At 40.6% G+C, this 18,211-nt stretch overlaps 1 protein-coding gene across 2 annotated transcripts in view; it reads right to left on the bottom strand.

The window, feature by feature from the left end:
* PTGFR (prostaglandin F receptor) overlaps positions 1–10,516 on the bottom strand; it is a 60,838-nt gene extending 50,322 nt beyond the window's left edge. The window contains exons 1-2 of one of the 2 annotated variants that reach the window (XM_055403045.2): positions 9,978–10,516; positions 7,672–8,539 (exon numbers count right to left, since the gene is read on the bottom strand). In XM_055403045.2, the coding sequence (XP_055259020.2) occupies positions 7,672–8,469 (798 nt within the window). In that variant the 5' untranslated portion in view covers positions 8,470–8,539; positions 9,978–10,516. Of the gene's footprint in view, positions 1–7,671; positions 8,540–9,853 lie in introns of both variants that reach the window. The other variant, XM_055403046.2, reaches the window with a different exon arrangement.
* Positions 10,517–18,211: the final 7,695 nt, after the last annotated feature.

Below are 18,211 nucleotides of genomic sequence, written 5' to 3'. Positions count from 1 at the left end.
CCTGTCTGGATAAATTCACAACTGTACCAACTCCTCTGTGGCATCACCATCCTGACACCCAGCACTGCCAAATTTACCCGAACTTTGAAACGTAATATTTGCAAATATCAAAAGGCAAATTTCTCCTATTGAATGAAATTCTCTCTAAATATGTTAAATGGCATTGATAGACCAGGTAAAATCTGATGTGGCTATGAATGCCTTCCAAAGCAAATATAAATGAAATGCATTTTATACACCTCCTAAAAGGATAAGACTAAGCAAATAAAGTTAGAACTGGCAACCCAAAGAGATTCAGGGCACATTAACATCTTAAATAGTGCTTCCAATGTTTTGGGGCTTAACTTAAAACTCCAAAGCACATTAAGGTAGAAGACTTTCGGATCCATGATGGGATAAATTTAATCCACATGTATCTGATTCATTTACACTTGAAGCATTCAAGAAATGTTTTGTAAGTGCCGTCTCAATGTCTATGAGATCTCTGGGCATTTTGTGTCTTTCTCCTTAAAAAACAGGAAATCATACTTTGGCAAGAGTAAATAAACTTAAAATACCAAAGTATTACAGACCACCATGCACAACTAAATCAACAGACTTTTGTGTAAATTCGCAATCAGCAGTGTCTCGTTTTTAATTAGATTGATTTTTGCTGGTCCAATTTTACACCATTCATTTCCATGAAGGGAGATGTTATACTCAAATATGAGTTCAATTCCAAAGGCCTATAGACAGCTCAATAGATTTACCAAATCACACTGTAAACCTATGTGTAATATACTTTATATTGAGATAACGTGTAAATAAATGGACTTCTAGAAGAGGGTCCTAAGCCAGATTCTGTGGGAAACAGACTTTGAGACAGTGATCTACATGCAGAAATTTTTCTGAAGGGTGTGAGGCAATGAGGAAAGCAGGATTTGGAATGCAGTTACAAGCTCTGAAGTGCATAGGACCCTTCAGAAATGTCCCACAGAAGGCAAGGGCATGCTTTAGGTCCCCACACCCACCTGTCACTGTACACAGAATGCCCAAAGAGAGGGGCGCACAGCCATGGGCATGGTAGCTCCCTCTGGCTGAGGGTAATTCCCCTGAGGGGAAAACTCAGCCCATAGGGGACCCAAGGGGGACACCAGTATCTACTAAACAAGGCTCTTAGAGTTTTCTGAGAATTAATCCTCTGTGAATATAAGACCTACTCAGTCTTTCAGTCTGATTAGCAATACAAATTGAGCCATATATTCACTCAATCAGCCAGCAAAGGCTTGAGGTAAGCAAACTCATTTTATAGAGCCATTTCAACATTTACTATGGAGCTTTTATTTATGACAATGTACGACCAGTGTCTGTAGATCCTTACTCAAAGAAATTTTCTCCTCCTGTGTTCTGAAATAATCCCCTCAAAGATAAAACACCAATAAAAAATACATTTTGGAGAAAAAAATTGTGCACATAGAGAAAAAGGCAGTGCTAAAGGCCTGGCGTGCTGTGATTCATGGGGTCGCAAAGAGTCGGACACGACTGAGCAACTGAACTGAACTGAAAAGATAATAATGGTGCAAAAATAACTTTGAAGAAGTTGTATCACCTAGCTTTTCCCTTTGCCTTCGATAATTCATTCATTCCTTTTCATTCATTCATTCAATAAACATTGGTTATGACCTCCTTCTTGTAGAAACTAAAACATAAACCAGCAAATAGCTCTTAAACGCCAAGAACCATTGAGACTAACAGAGGAAACTGACATGTTAACAACGTAACAAGATAATACCAATCCCAGTTTATCTATGAACTTCTTCCAGATAGCTGATGAAATTCCTAAATCCTAGCACCAGACTCAAATTGTAGAATGTTCAGGATTCTCCAGGATGCCGATTCTAATACTCCTGGGAAACCTCTGAACACACTCTCACCTCTCGGATCTCTCCAATCCAAATCCCAATCCACAGTTTTGAAGTATTCCCAAGGCCGACCAATCAAGTCCTGACCCCATCAGCAGACTGAGTCCAAAGTGAAAATGAGAACCACTACCCACTGAGCCCTCGTTTACATTAGATTCACTAGAAAATACTTATTGGGCCCAACTCATTGTGCCAGTCATTGGTCTTAGAATTGAGGACACAGCAATAAACAAGTTTCCTTCCTTCAAGGAGCTTACATGCTAGAGGCAGAAGCCAAACAACAACCAAATAAGCAGATAAGTGTATCCCATGTTATCTGATGCTGTTAAATGCTATGAGAGAAATAAAGCAGAGGAATGGAATAAAGAAGAGAAGGGTTACTTTCTAAGACAGCCTGGTTAGACAACATGATATTTAAGAGAGGAGTCAGGGAAGAGCCACATGGATGTCAGGAGGACAGTACTCCAGGCAAGAGAACACCAAGGCTTCAGGCTCAGGATGTGTTCCCAAATCTCTCGGAACTGCTCCTCTGCCAGCTCCCGTCATTGACCTCACACCACATACTTCATGTCCACCCAAACACAAGAGAAGCCTTAATACCCATCATAGAAACTACATTTCACTATCTCTAAAATATGCCTTATCTTCTGGATATGAATTTTGAGTTGCATGTGTCTGAGTTGTTTAAGAAGTTCATAAAAGTGGGGTTTCCCTGGTGGTCCCGCGGTTAAGAATACACCTGCCAGTGCAGGGGATGTGGGTTAGATCCCCGGTCCTGGAAGATTCCACATGCTGAGAGGCAACTAAGCCTGTGAGCCACAAGTACTGAGCCTGCGCTCTGGAGCCCATGCTCTGCAACAAGAGAAGCCACCACCACAAGAAGCCCACACACCGCAACTAGAGCGTAGTTCCTGCTCACCACCACCAGAGAAAGCTTGCGTGTAGCAACAAAGATCTAGTGCAGTCAAAAATACTAAATAAATAATTTTTAAAAGAATTTCATAAAGGTAGAACCCAAGCATCATCAGTCCTTTCTCCAAACATCATCGTTGCAGCTTCCACATTCTAAACCAGGGAGCACTCCCACTTTAGCTGGTGACCAGGGAAACCAGCTAAAACAATTATCAACAATATCACCTCTAAATTAGTAGCAATGCAAGAATAGCCAAAAAGCCATAAAGCCATAAAACAATCCAGTTTGTTTTTAATTTTAAAATGAAACTCATTCAAAGTCCTTTATTTGGTACAGTGAGATCCAATGATGGACTGATTAATTAATTTTTTTAGTTTGGGAAATAATTCAAACAGGTACACATTATGTATGCATGTATTTATACATTTCCACATTTTCATTTGAAATATGTAAATGTACATCCATTCACCATCCTTTTAGTGTAGAGCCAGGTGAACAGGACACATACACAGATTGTCATTATACAGTTTTTACACATGAAAGCAATCTTTACTAATACTCAAAATGTTCTATTCTGTTGTGTTATTCCACCATTTGCCACTAGCCCTGTAAGATCTGATCTTTATGACGCCAATACTTTTAGCAATTCAGTAGAATTCAACTAACCATTCAGTTATTTGATTTATATCTGACAAACATCTTAGTGACCAAATGTTTAACTACATGACTAGAAATACTAGCAGAAGAGTAAAAACCTTAGAAAAATTAAAATTAAACTCTATGTATGAGAGAAAACACATTTCTTGGGTAAACTCACCTATATAAGTTATCATTTTGCTCTTCATATACTTCCCAATTCAAAATGATCCTTCCAGTAAAAGACTGCTAAAGTTGAACTGTGTCATAACTCGACAGTTGCTGACTTACGGAACAGATTAAAAATTACCATTTGGCTTCAATATCTGCTTAATTAACTTACCTACAAAACTCAGAACCCACATTCTGGTAAATCATTTCACATCTCTTGACATTCATACTACTTAAGTTACAGTCAACCAGTCAACAAGTATTTATTGCTCTGCCAAACTAGTGAAATAAGTATAGGAATAATAAGAAGTTCTTTTTAGGACTGCATAGTCTAGAAGTGGAATGTTAAAAAGACTCACTACCTGAAGAAAGACAAAAGTAAAGAATATTAAGGAAATGTTACTTAGAAGTGCTGGCAAGTGTCTTCTTTTTCCACATCACTCTAGAAACATCAGAAAAATATCATCAAGGTTTATTTATTAGGAAAAAGTAGTTCACCTAAGATGCATGCAAGACAATTTTATAATGGCCATCTGACTCTCAAAGATTTTCGTATTAACTTGTTGCTAAATGGAATTGTAAGTCAGTCAGTACCTATTGCATTTCCCTGTATTTTTTAGTTGGGATTGTAATTAAATGAATTTATATGAATTAATAATGTTTACAACTATAAAATTCAAATATTGAAAATTTTTACAGACATTAACAAGTTATACTCTAACATTATGATTATGTTTCTAAGTATCAATTCCTGAAAATAAACATACACAGACACACACACACATATTCCTCCTTTGGTGGGGAAAAAAATAGGGGATTTTTAGGGCAGTGAAACTATTCTGTATGATACTGTGATAGTGGATACATATCAATATACATTTGTTAAAACCCACACACTGTACAGCACAAGGAGAACCCTAATATAAACTATAGACTTTAGTCAATCATAATGTGCTCATATTGGCTCATCAATTGTAACAAATGAACTACATCAATGCAAGATGTTTACAATAAGGATTACTGGGTGTGAGTGGATGGAGACATGAGGAGGTATGTGAATTCTACTCATTTTTCTGTAAACCTGCAACTACTCAAGAAAAAATCTATTAAAAGAGATTTCTAACAAACATCATGATCATCTTACCTTTGTATTAAACTCAATCATCAAAGTTAATAAAGTATCCCCTTTTTCATCAGCCACAAGTTTTAAAAGTTTTAGAAATTATGCCAAAACTATTGATCAGTTTTGATGCAGTAAATCCTGCCAATCCCAGACATCAACACCTGCACTGCTCACTTCCTCCTTTTAGTTTATGCATGCACCTGTACCCTTATTCCAGTTTGAGACTTGAAAAATGACAGTGAACACAGGTCAAAGACCGTCTGCAGATGTTCATTCAAATGACAAATTCAACAGTTCATCCTTATTAGGATGAGAGAAGGCGAGTGTAGAGGGCATTGACCTGGAAGACGTCACAATTATAGTGCATCTGTGGGACTTTAGAAGCTCAGTTTCAGAGAGAAGTTTTAAACATTTAGAAGCTTCTAATATGTAGGGTGGAGAATGATGGCTCAGTCATTAACACCTATGCAGTTCCTCCTGGGTATTCAGAGGATAAAGGAAAAATGGTTCAATAGGGAATCAGTGTTGGGTATTAAACTGGCATTCCCAAGCCTGGGTTTTTCACTCAGGTTCCATTTAGAACTGTCTGTGGGCCTTAACAAAACAAGTAAGGCACTTGTTATAAGTCACAAGTTATAAACCCTTTAGCCAGAACTTGCCATGAAGTCCCCAAGACTCCACAAGAGAAAGAAACTAGGAATGCAAAGAAAGCTTGAAACAAGTTAAAACATCAATTCAGCATAGGGTATCTGTGGTAGACCTACTACCCATCTGATGCAGAAACAATTTTCCACACTAAAAAGCATTTTAGAAGTATTGATGCATTGGTGTCATAAGTGTAGCAATAATTCACAGTTAAATAGAACACCGACCTCAGAAAATGTTTCATAAAAATAAAATTATATTTCCACTAGGATATATATGCAATATATTAACTAAATTGTAATATCTATTTTAGAAGTAAAGAAAACCAAAACTTCAAGAAAAGAAATTAGAGAAAAACATAAATTCAAAATTTTCCTGGTGAGGATGAAACTTTGTTACCTTCTATTGCCTGACAGTTCTTGACCTAAACCTCCCATTTCTCAAAGTCAAAAGCCAAAACTAAGTAGAATTTTAAAGGTGACTTGAAAAAAAAAAAAAAAAAAAGCAAAAACCAAACACCAGTGATTAGCCCAGTTGTCCAGGGTTACCTGTGTCTCATTAAGTTCACTACTTCATGGTTTTCAGGCTTTCTCCAGAGCTTCATTTTTACATTTTCTTTAAATATTTTCAGCTACCTCTTTTCTCCCTTTCTTAGCATTCCCTTTCCAACCCTCAAATTAGTCATTTTTACTCAGACTCACATTTTATTTTAAAAAGCTACTCTATTTCAAAGTTTAAAAGAGAAGGAGAATTATTCTAAAGAAATTCCCTTTGTCAAGGAGCATAAATTAAACTCTCCAAGAATGAACACTGAAGTGATTCCAAGTGTTGACAGAACTTTTCTCAGCTATTCACATTCAAACAACTAATCTATGAGCTCAGATGAGACCCCAAGTTGGCTTCCTAAAGGCCTCCTAAATTGACAATAAGCAAGCTTCAACATGTTGACTTGCCATTGACAGATGTAGTCTATCCTCTGCTAGATCGGGCACCTCGGATCAATTCTTGAATACTGTGTAAAAAATACTTAAATGATACAATTCCAGTAGCTAAATTCAAATTGTAAGGAAATAAGAGGTATAGAAATAAAGAAATATTTTAAAAGCAAGAAATCCTTTTGCAGAATAAAACTGACTACCATAGGATCTATCTGCAGCAGCAACTCTCAAGACTTCTGTTCACCAGGACCATCAGGATTATTTATTAAAGCTCCACTGCCAACAATTCTTAGACAATGAACCCACAGGGGCCTAGAAGAACTGCATTAAAACAAGCAAGAACAAGCACTTGCATATCACTATGCAAGGTACAACCATGACCTTTGTGTCCTGGCTACCTTTGTCTTAACTCTTTTGCCTAACCTCTACCTATCACCTGTATTACTACCTTTAAATACCAATCTGTTTCCGCCTTGGTAAACAGAAAAAGGAATGGAAATAATCTTCACTGCCATCAGTGGCTACATACACAAGGATGTTTTCTCTTTCACTGAATGTTATCACCTTTTCCATCATAAACTGTTGGACAGAGTTATGGCCATACTTATCAATCACAAGTATTTTTTGTCTTCTATTTAGAAAGTCATATAAATGATTTATGTTTGTTGCTAATTCTTTAACCTTAGCCTTCATTTCCGAATAAAAATACCAAGATGTTAAATACAGCTACTGGAAAAAGAGGAAATGATAAGAGAAGATTCCTTGGCTCTCATATCCCTCCCTGCATTACTATCATCCTGGGTTAATGAACTAGAGATTTCTTTACCTGATCTATCCATTGAGGTCACCTGCACTATCCAACTATCTCAACTCATCACTTCCCTTTGCAAACTGAGACCTGGTGATTGTGTGTTGAGAAGAAGCCAATCTATAAATTACAAGCCCATGTGATTTTCTGTCAAGACTTACTGGAGTCCTTTCTAATACTGTTTTATAGTCATCTTTTCACATTTTAGAGACTAATCACATTCAGTATATTAAGACTGTCATTTCTGCAAAAATTATACCACACTGCAATATGTAACATTATGGTTAGAATTGTTTAATGAGATATTTCTTTTATTTCCAGGCTTGTGGGAAAATAACCATCTGTGTCATAGTTAGCTTAATCCTAAGCCAGAGCTGAGAACTAAAATAAGTTCTGAATAGGAGTAAATTCCAACACTGAAAAGATGAAACAGCATTGCCCATCAAGACTAACATCTTTGAAAAACACAATAAACCTTGTATTGAATATGGATTAACTGAAAAAAGCAAAAAATTGTCAAAACCATAGATCCTTACCAGAAACGGACTCCAACAAATGCAGGAAACACACATTATACCCAGAAGCTGGATGACCATTTCAAAGTGATGAGACCTGCCTTGTCTGTGCTGCTGACTTCTAAATTTAACTTTCAAAAGTGAAATTCCTGTGATGGCATTGCAAACAAATGAAACACCCAGGGCTAGGAGCCCCAGAAAAGCAAAAAGTAAAAGATAAAATCTATCTTCCCAGTCTTTGATTTGATCTGTTTTGTAGAAACACCAGGTTCTCGAAGCTTGAATTTTATAGTCACGATGCCCAAGGATGGGCAGCAAAGCCACAAAAACAGCAAAAAAGCACACCCCACTCAACATCATTTTAACATGCTTGGTTGTAATTTTTGTAGAGTGAAATATTGGCTTGGTGACTCCGATACATCGCTCAATGGCCATCAAACTGCCTAGAAAAAGTGGGCACAGACCAGAGAACACCATGCAGATACCAAAAATACTGCAAAGGATATTTGACTTGTCAAAGTAGATCCAGTTTTTATCAGAAGCATACACAAAGACCGCTATAGTTCCATTGATGAGGTGCCCAAAGAAATCTGTGATTACTAGAGCACTGGCCAAAAGCAAAAATGATGACTTGTACTTCTGTCTAAATCTCTGGTATGCCTTCATGAGAATAGCAATGGCAAGGCTGTTCGATAAGATTCCCACTGTCATGAAGATTATTGAAAAAGATATTGAAAGGTCTTCTTCCAGTTGGCAAGTTGTATTTGAAAGGAGCTCAGATACAGGAGACACTGGCTGTACAGAACTGTTCGTGGACATTGTTGTGGAGATAAGAGCCGGCCACTCAAGTCATCTCCCTCTTAAGAGTTTAGCCTTGCAGTGCAGAGATCTGTAGCATAAAGACAGAGAAATCATGAGCCCTGGAAAACTGCTCATCTGGCATCCCAGCACCCTATGGTGGGAATCAGATTCATCTAGCCTATCAGGAGCCAGGTTGCAACATGCTGAAAACAGTACACATCTGCCTAAGGTTCCACATCTCATTTTCAAGGTAAAGAAGCCACCAGAACTGAGACCTCTTGGTTAACTTCTGTGTCTGCTCTGCCAATGAGCACCTCCTAAATCTCCTCCTGACACTTCAATGACACCCTAAAACTTCAGATTTACCAAGTCACTTAACAAGACTAGATTTAAACCCAACTGAGTTTTTAAAAGTATGATAGTCTATTCTAATAACTAAGTGAACTTCTAAACTATTTGCTTTTTCCTCTGATGAGCTTTGACCCAAACGTGTAGATTATTCCTTTGGGAGCTATGTCTGTTTGTCAGGCAGACAAAAATCATCTTCCCCAAATTTTGGAAGGGTGCAGGGTGGAGCTGCAAGGGTGCACTGACGCTGCATGGGCTTCTCTGAATAAGTTCTGAATTCCAGCTAAAACTATGTGATTTACTAAAATAACAGCAAACCACACACATCAGTGACCCATGGAAGGCTACCACCTGTGCAGAAATGCAGGTGGGTGACAGCAAGGGAGAAGGACCACCCCCACTGTGGGTACTTCTGCCTAGATGCTGCTGATCTTAAGTTACAGCTTCAGGGCAGCAATATCCAAGGCAAATTATTCATTTGTAGCTCTTTCCCTAAGGCTTCCTTGGTAGCTCAGACGGTAAAGAGTCTGCCTGCAATGCAGGAGATCCGGGTTTGAACCCTGGGTCAGGAAGATCTCCTGGAGAAGGACATGGCAACCCATTCCAGTATTCTTGCCTGGAAAATCACATGGACCGAGGAGCCTGAAGGGCAACACCCCACAGGGTCGCAGACTTGGACACGACTGAGCGACTAATACACACACAGCTCTTTTCCTAGTGAGCTGAGTCACGTACCCTCTATGCCCACCACCGCTGCCACCCCGCCCCAAAACGCTCTTTTGGCCGGCGTTTCCGCAACAGCTTTCCCGGAGGCTAGGAATTCCGCAGCCAGCCTTTCCTGGGACCGGCCCAAGCGGGGCCGCCCGGGTCTGCCCGCAGGGCGGCCGCCTCCTCCGAGTCTTACTCACAGCGCTACTTTCGCCGGCTGCTACCCCGACGCCCCCAGGCCTCTGCTTGCAACATCCTTCCCAAACCTCTTAACTGGCTGAAACTTTCTGCGATTGCTCAAACGCCAGAGGGCCGGTCTCCCTCCCACCCCGGGGGTGCCAAAGACCTGCGCTGATCCGGAGGTGGGAGTCGAAGTGTCGCGGGCAGGGAAGCGAGGGGCGAAAGAGGATCTTTTCCTTTACCCGTTTCCCTCCTCTTAGACCCGTTTCTCCCGGGTCCCAGTCGCGCACCTCTGAATCCGGACCGATGGGTCTTTGCGGCTGTATCCCCAGCTGGGGGCATCTGTTCACACCTGTTGGCCAGCGCAGGCTCAGGTGCCCTCGGGTGCGGCTGCCTGCCGCCGCCCCGGGCTTCCGATGGTGGGGTGGCTAAACCTCAGTCGACTTGAGCATCCGGAGACCAACGCGTGGGAATCTAGCCGCTGGAGGGGTGGTGACCTTGGCATCCCCGGCTGCGGGCAGGGCTCTAGGCGGAGCAGAAGGGCGCGCCGGCCCGTGGGCCATCCCGCGCCCTGCTCTGCTTCGCCTTCGCCGCGGCCAGTGCCTCCTGAGCGCAGCGCCGCGCCCTCTCCACGGCCCCGGCCCGGACTCGCTCTCGCCGCGCGTCCTTCCGCGCGCTCACTCAGCGCGGAACCTGCCTGGTGCGCTCGGCTCGCGGGCTCCTTTAGCACCTAGCGGCGCTCGCCGCCGGGGCGGGGAGGAGCGCGCGGCTGACCTCCGCCCCTTCCTCTCCGCCCCTTTTGCCTTGAGAACCTGGAGAACCCTTTTGCCTTGCGGGACCTGGCGAAACTTCAGCACCGTGCTCGGATGCTACAGCCCCCCTCCTCAGCATCACTGCGGCCCTCTTAGCTGCCCGATCACTTAAGGAAAAGTTTTGTTTTAAACTCATTCTCCAGCTAAAGGCGCCATCTCTCCGGCTGTAAAATAGGAATCAGGAGAGCCGAGGAAAGCGTGCAGACAGCAGTCGTGACAGCGTATTGGAACTGTCAGATTGTAGTTGGCCGACTGTCCATCCCAAATCCAGCTAAAAAAGAACAAACCAGGTACAAAGAAAGAGGTGGTGCATTTGAGATGGTGGGCTTAGGGGCCGATATCCCCAAGAAGTGAAAAACATTCAGGCCACGTGTTTTCAATGGGAAGTCGCTGCCTTAGGATTCGCTGTCACTTAGAGGCCTGGACTGTTTCTAGCTTTCTAAAGAAGGTGAGAAGGGAAAGGGTGAGGCGTATTCTCGAAGGACATATGCAGATAAAGCAATAACATTTTAATAATTTTAAAAGCCCGATGGTGAGAGAATTTCTAGTGGTGTGTTTACTCAAAGAAACTCTAATTAAAGTTTTGCTGAAATCGTTTTATAATCAAGTAAAGAAATAGCCACTATTTCATTAGGAATTGTAATTCGAGTCATTTTAATATTGTAACCGTTTTTTGTTTATATCATTTTGGTCCGTACCTATTAACTCTATGTCATTTTCATAGTTTATGGAAATGTATTACTGACTTTTTCTATTTTTGTCAGTAAAATATTGCCACAACTTATGTGAAAAACCAATGCCACATGGAAATAAACCCTCTTTTCTCTGTTCTAAAATCAGAAATGGCCTCCAAATTCCTGGAAATTAAAAAGGATCATAAAAAGGCACAATGAGATAAATAAATTAGCCATTAACTATAGAAAAGAATGATTGCAGTTTTTCTCTGTGATAGACACTGAGAATTTTTTTAATGATATGATCATAACTTGTAAAATATACTATTACTCAGGTAGAGTCACTTGAAAATTCTGGTTAACCAAATAGTCTAGTTAGTAGAGAAATAGTATATCTGAATGACTGGTGTCCAAAATACAACTATATAATAAACCACATGGAAAATGTGAATCATACAGAGCACTATTCTATCCTTTAGTGATTAATATCACTTGATCACATTGGATACAATTATCTATTTACTTATGCCTCTCCCACTGAACTGCATTTCTGCAAAGGTCTTATTCATCTCTCCATCTTCACCTAGGACTATCCTCCTGGTCACTTACTAACATTGTTTGAATTCATCAGTGGTACAACCAACATTTCCAGGATCACACTTCAAGATCTAAAAAGTCCCCATCTCTCACTGGCACATCTCACTAACAACAGCTACTTAATCTGCTGGGTGAAAAAGAGAAAATTCTCATGAATGCAATTTCAAGTCATAATGTTTATTATGTATATTCAAAACATTATTAATTTATCTTTCAAAGTGCTAGATAAATCCTATTATTTTTAAAGTGTCTACTTTGAAAAAAGTGTCTACTTTGCATGTATTCTTGGAGATCCATTTTTAGAATCCATTCCTTAATCAAGATACATTTCACCTGAATCTCAATAAAAGATTCTAAAGAACCTACATCTCTAGTATCAGTAGAGAAGGTACTAAGTAATATGGAAAGAGTAAATAATTAACTAACTACTTTTAAAAGAAAAAAATACATATCTGGCCTTATCACACCCAAATCTGACCTCTATTCAAAGTTCCCAATGGCAGCCTCTGACTGCTTATATAAGGAAGTGTTAAGTCACTTCAGTTGTGTCCGACTCTTTGTGACTCTATGGACTATAGCCCACAAGGCTCTTCTGTCCATGGGATTCTCCAGGCAAGAATACTGGAGTGGGTTGCCATGCCCTTCTCCAGGGCATCTTCCAGACCAAGGGATGGAACCCAAGTCTCATGCAGCTCCTGCATGACAGGCAGATTCTTTACTGCTGAGCCACTGGGGAAGCCCCAGTATAAGGAAGAAGAGCTGGCAAATCAGCAGATGAGAGAAACAAACAGATCAAAAATTAGTTGGCAGGTGGAGGGGGTGAGAGATGGTGAGGAGGGGAGGTGGGAAGGGGAGTAGCTGATAAAATTCTTCTGAAAAACAGTAGTTGGTATCATTACTGCTGAGAAGTGGATTCACATAAAACTCTTAACTTACACATTCATTCAACAAATTTCTTGAGCGTCTATTTTGTGTCACACACACACTGTTTGTAAGAGGCAGAAATACAGCTCTGTGGACAAAGCATCTGAGCCCCTGCTCTGGTGTGGCTTTGAGGTGAGGGAGAGCATTTACTTTTGTGGAGCCTATGTCTAAAACCTTGATGTGATTTGGTGGCTTCCCTTTAATGGAGCCAAAGCTGATATCATCCTGTCAACAGGAGATAACATAACAGGTGTGTGCTTGGCAATCACCTTCATTCAGGATTAGATGCAGAACACTGTGCTCAGAGAAGTGTGCACATTATAATTAAAGTCAGAGAAACCGGGACTCAATGACACTGAGGATGAAGTAAAAACTCCATAAAAATTAAAAGGCGTGTTGGAAGTTGATTTTTATAGTTTTAATAAAACTGTCTAGGAAAACTTTTCTGGAATTTACCATTGACATTCATGCTAGAAACAATGTCCCAGTGTGGCGCTAATTAAAATAACAACTTCTTTTTTAAACAATTTATTATGTAACTCTTTGAAACACCAAAAGTAAAATATGTAATGCATTTGTAAGTTGTGAATTATAAAATAAACACCCATGCACCTACTATCTAATTTAAGGACTGTGTAGATTTCCTAGGGCAGCTGTTACAAAGTACTACAGACTGGGCGGCTTAAAAATCAGAAACGGATCGTGCAGTCTGGAGTTTAGAAATCCAAAATCAAGGTGTTGGCAGGGTTAGTTCCTCCTAGGGGCTCTGAGGGAAAATCTGTTTCGTATCCCTGGCATGGCTTCTGATGATTTGCTGGCAGTTTTATCATTCCTGGCTTTTAGATGCATCACTCCAATCCCCGCTTTCATCTTCACATGCCATTCTCTTTGTCCTCACATGGTCATCTTCTTATAAGGAGACCAGTCATATTGGGTTTGGGAGCCACCCTACTCCAGTATGACCTGATCTTAATCCATTACATCTGCAACAACCCTATTTCCTAATACAGTCACATTCTAAGACACTGGGGGTTTGGATTTCAACATATTTTGGTGGGTGTGGGGGGGAAAGAGTCATTCGATTCATTGCAAAGGCTATACAAGCACATTACTAACATTGTTACATCTATCTTCATGCTTCTGTCTCCATTTCATTCTTCTGTATCCTTCCCCCAGAGATAACAGAGATAGCCACTATCCTGATTTGTATGCTTGTCATCATTCTCTTGCATTGTATTGTTTTATTACATAAATATGCATATGAACCAAGGTATTATTTAATTTTCCTTATTTTGTAACTTAACCTCCTGTAACTTGTTTTTTTAACACAAGGTTTATAACGTTCACAGATATTGTTGTATGCAGTTCAGTTCAGTTCAGTCGCTCAGTCGTGTCCGACTCTCCGCGACCCCATGAATCACACAGCACGCCAGGCCTCCCTGTCCATCACCAACTCCCAGAGTTCACTCAAACTCATGTCCACAGAGTCGGTGATGCCATCCAGCCATCTCATTCTCTGTCGTCCCCTTCTCCTCCCACCCCCAACCTTTCCCAGCATCAGAGTCTTTTCCAGTGAGTCAACTCGTCGCATGAGGTGGCCAAAGTATTGGAGTTTCAGCTTTAGCATCAGTCCTTCCAGTGAACACCCAGGATTGATCTCCTCCAGAATGGACTGGTTGGATCTCCCTGCAGTACAAGGGACTCTCAAGAGTCTTCTCCAACACAACAGTTCAAAAGCATCAATTCTTCAGCGATCAGCTTTCTTCACAGTCCAACTCTCACATCCATACATGACCATGGAAAAAACCATAGCCTTAACTAGACGGACCTTTGTTGGGAAAGTAATGTCTCTGCTTTTTAATATACTATCAAGGTTGGTCATAACTTTCCTTCCAAGCAGTAAGCGTCTTTTAATTTCATGGCTGCAATCAGCATCTTCAGTGATTTTGGAGCCCAAAAAAATAAAGTCTGACACTGTTTCCACTGTTTCCCCATCTATTTCCCATGAAGTGATGGGACCAGATGCCATGATCTTTGTTTTCTGAATGTTGAGCTTCAAGCCAACCTTTTCACTCTCCTCTTTCACATTCATCAAGAGGCTTTTGAGTTCCTCTTCACTTTCTGCCATAAGGGTGGTGCCATCTGCATATCTGAGGTTATTGATATTTCTCCCAGCAATCTTAATTCCAGCTTGTGCTTCTTCCAGCCCAGCGTTCCTCATGATGTACTCTGCATATAAGTTAAATAAGCAAGGTGACAATATACAGCCTTGACGTACTCCTTTTCCTATTTGGAACCAGTCTGTTGTTCCATGTACAGTTCTGACTGTTGCTTCCTGACCTGCATACAGGTTTCTCAAGAGGCAGGTCAGGTGGTCTGGTATTCCCATCTCTTTCAGAATGTTCCACAGTTTATTGTGATCCACACAGTCAAAGGCTTTGGCATAGTCAATGAAGCAGAAATAGATGCTCTTCTGGAACTCTCTTGCTTTCTCCATGATCCAGCAGATGTTGGCTATTTGATCTCTGGTGCCTCTGCCTTTTCTAAAACCTGCTTGAACATCTGGGAGTTCACGGTTCACATATTGCTGAAGCCTGGCTTGGAGAATTTTGAGCATGACTTTACTAGCGTGTGAAATGAGTGCAATTGTGCAGTAGTTTGAGCATTCTTTGGCATTGCCTTTCTTTGGGATTGGAATGAAGACTGACCTTTTCTAGTCCTGTGGCCACTGCTGAGTTTTCCAAATTTGCTGGCATATTGAGTGCAGCACTTTCATAGCATCATCTTTCAAGATTTGAAATAGCTCAACTGGAATTCCATCACCTCCACTAGCTTTGTTCATAGTGATTCTTTCTAAGGCCCACTTGACTTCACATTCCAAGATGTCTGGCTCTACGTCAGTGATCACGTTATCGTGTGCAGTAGGAGTTATTAATTTACAAAATTCTACAGTCACAAAAATTTGAATATCCAAATTTTTAAAATATCATCCTGTTAATGATTATTAGGATTATTTCCAGTTTTCTGTTCTTAGGAAATAACCTACTATGAATATTCTCGTGTTTATCACTTTGTGTAGGAGTTTCTCTAGGACATATACCTAGAGTGAAATCACTGGGTCACAGAGTTTGACAATGTCCAACTTTCCAAGATAAGGCTGTGCCTAGGAGTTTTCTTTCATATTTGTGACAACACTTGGAATTGTCTATCTCTTTAATTATTACCAACCAGATGGTTGTAAAATAATATCATATTGGGGACCTAAATTATATTTCTCTTTGGATTCTTGTCTCTTTTTCTGCAAAATATTGTTTGTCTCTTTGTCCAAATTTTTATTGGATTCGTTGTCTTTTTATTAATTCTTTATGTTTTCTAGATACTAATTCTCTATCAGTTTTAGAGAAAACATCTTTTTCTAAATCACAGCTTGCCTCTTCATTTTCCTTACTCTCCTTTCTTTGCTGTCATTGTTTTACACTGTGCTTCATTTAATGTGATCAAATTTCAAGATCTTAAATCTCATCTTTTGTGCTGTAATTTAGCATTTTTTCTGTCACATTTTAAAAACCTTTCCAGAACCTAGATTATAAGATATTCTACTATATATTTTCTAAACATTTTAACATTTGTGCCTTCCACATTTAAGTCTTTAATCCTACAGATAATTATTTTTGAGTATTTGTGAAGTAGGAATCCAGGGAGTTCCTCTTTACAGATAACCAATATTTGTGGTGCCATTGGTAAGTAATCCCACTATTATGGGTTGCACTCTATCCTTTAAAATTCATATATTGAAGTACTAACCCCCAACACCTCAAAAAGTGACCTTATTTGGAGATAAGGCCTTTACAGAGGTAACCAGGTTAAAATGAGGCCATCAGGAAGAGTCCCATTCAATCTGAGAGGTGTCCTTATAAAAGAGGGAGATTCAGAGACAGAGACACACACAGAGAGAGCACCATGCGAACGTGAAGATGGCCCAGTTATAATACCTGCCATGGAAAGAGGCCTAGAACAGGGTCTTCCGTCACACCCCTCAGAACAAATCAATGCTGCCAACAGCTTCATCTTGGACTTCCAGCCTCCAGAGCTCTGAGACATTTCAGTTGTTTAAGTCACCCCATTTGTGATACTTTGTAATGGCAGCCCTAACAGATTTGTACATCCTCCCTTCCTCATGAATCTAACATATATATCTCTCATAGACCAATATTCAATTCATGGGAAAATAATTATTCCTTGACAGACCTACCATACTCATTGGGTTCCCCTGGACTCTGGTTCCCCTGGAAAGTACTATTTGGGGAGTGCTATTGTTACCCTGGAATCAAGATTGCCGGGAGAGATATCAATAACCTCAGATATGCAGATAACACCACCCTTATGGCAGAAAGTGAAGAGGAACTAAAAAGTCTCTTGATGAAAGTGAAAGAGGAGAGTGAAAAAGTTGGCTTGCAGCTCAACATTTGGAAAACTAAGATCATGGCATCTGGTCCCATCACTTTATGGGAAATAGATGGGGAAACAGTGTCAGACTTTATTTTGGGAGGCTCCAAAATCAGTGCGGATGCTGATTGCAGCCATGAAATTCAAAGACGCTCACTTCTTGGAAGGAAAGTTATGACCAACCTAGATAGCATATTAAAAAGCAGAGACATTACTTTGCTAACAAAGGTCCATCTAGTCAAGGCTATGGTTTTTCCAGTGGTCATGTATGGATGTGAGAGTTGGACTGTGAAGAAAGCTGAGCACCGAAGAATTGATGCTTTTGAACTGTGGTGTTGGAGAAGACTCTTGAGAGTCCCTTGGACTGCAAGGAGATCCAACCAGTCCATTCTAAAGGAGATCAGTCCTGAGTGTTCATTGGAAGGACTGATGCTAAAGCTGAAGCTCCAATACTTTGGCCACCTCATGCGACGAGTTGACTCACTGGAAAAGACTCTGATTCTGGGAGGGATTAGGGGCAGGAGAAGGGGATGACAGAGGATGAGATGGCTGGATGGCATCACCGACTAGATGGACATGAGTTTGAGTGAACTCTGGGAGTTGGTGATGGACAGGGAGGCCTGGCGTGCTGTGATTCATGGGGTTGCAAAGAGTCGGACACAATTCAGTGACTGAACTGAACTGAACTGTTACCCTTAGGATAAACTCTGAATTCTTTAAGGTGGTTTTCAAGACTCTTCTTAATCTATGTTCCTACTTCTGCCGTGAGGCTTAACTCTCCTTCCTCAGCCCTAGAACTCTTTGCCCCAGTCCCACTGACATCCTCAGCTCCTACAACCTGTCCCTTGGCCTTCTGCCACCGCTATCTTTAGTAATCTTCCTCAATCCCTCACACATTGCCTGATCCCTATTCAGACTCCAATGTTCAAAAATTAGTGCGCTTTCTGTACATCATGCTAACTGCACATCTATCATTGCCATTGTATGTCCAGCACTTTGCACATGCTGTGGAGGTGCTCAGGAAAGAATAAATGAATGATGCGGACATACTTCAGAAGTGGAAATCCAAGC

Source organism: Moschus berezovskii, chromosome 4 (assembly GCF_049115385.1).
Source record: "Moschus berezovskii isolate FMDL1 chromosome 4, NW_MosBer_1.0, whole genome shotgun sequence".
Lineage (NCBI taxonomy): Eukaryota > Metazoa > Chordata > Mammalia > Artiodactyla > Moschidae > Moschus > Moschus berezovskii.
The sequence above is the reverse complement of the archived record's forward strand: the minus strand, read 5'-3'. Positions and strand labels throughout refer to the sequence as shown.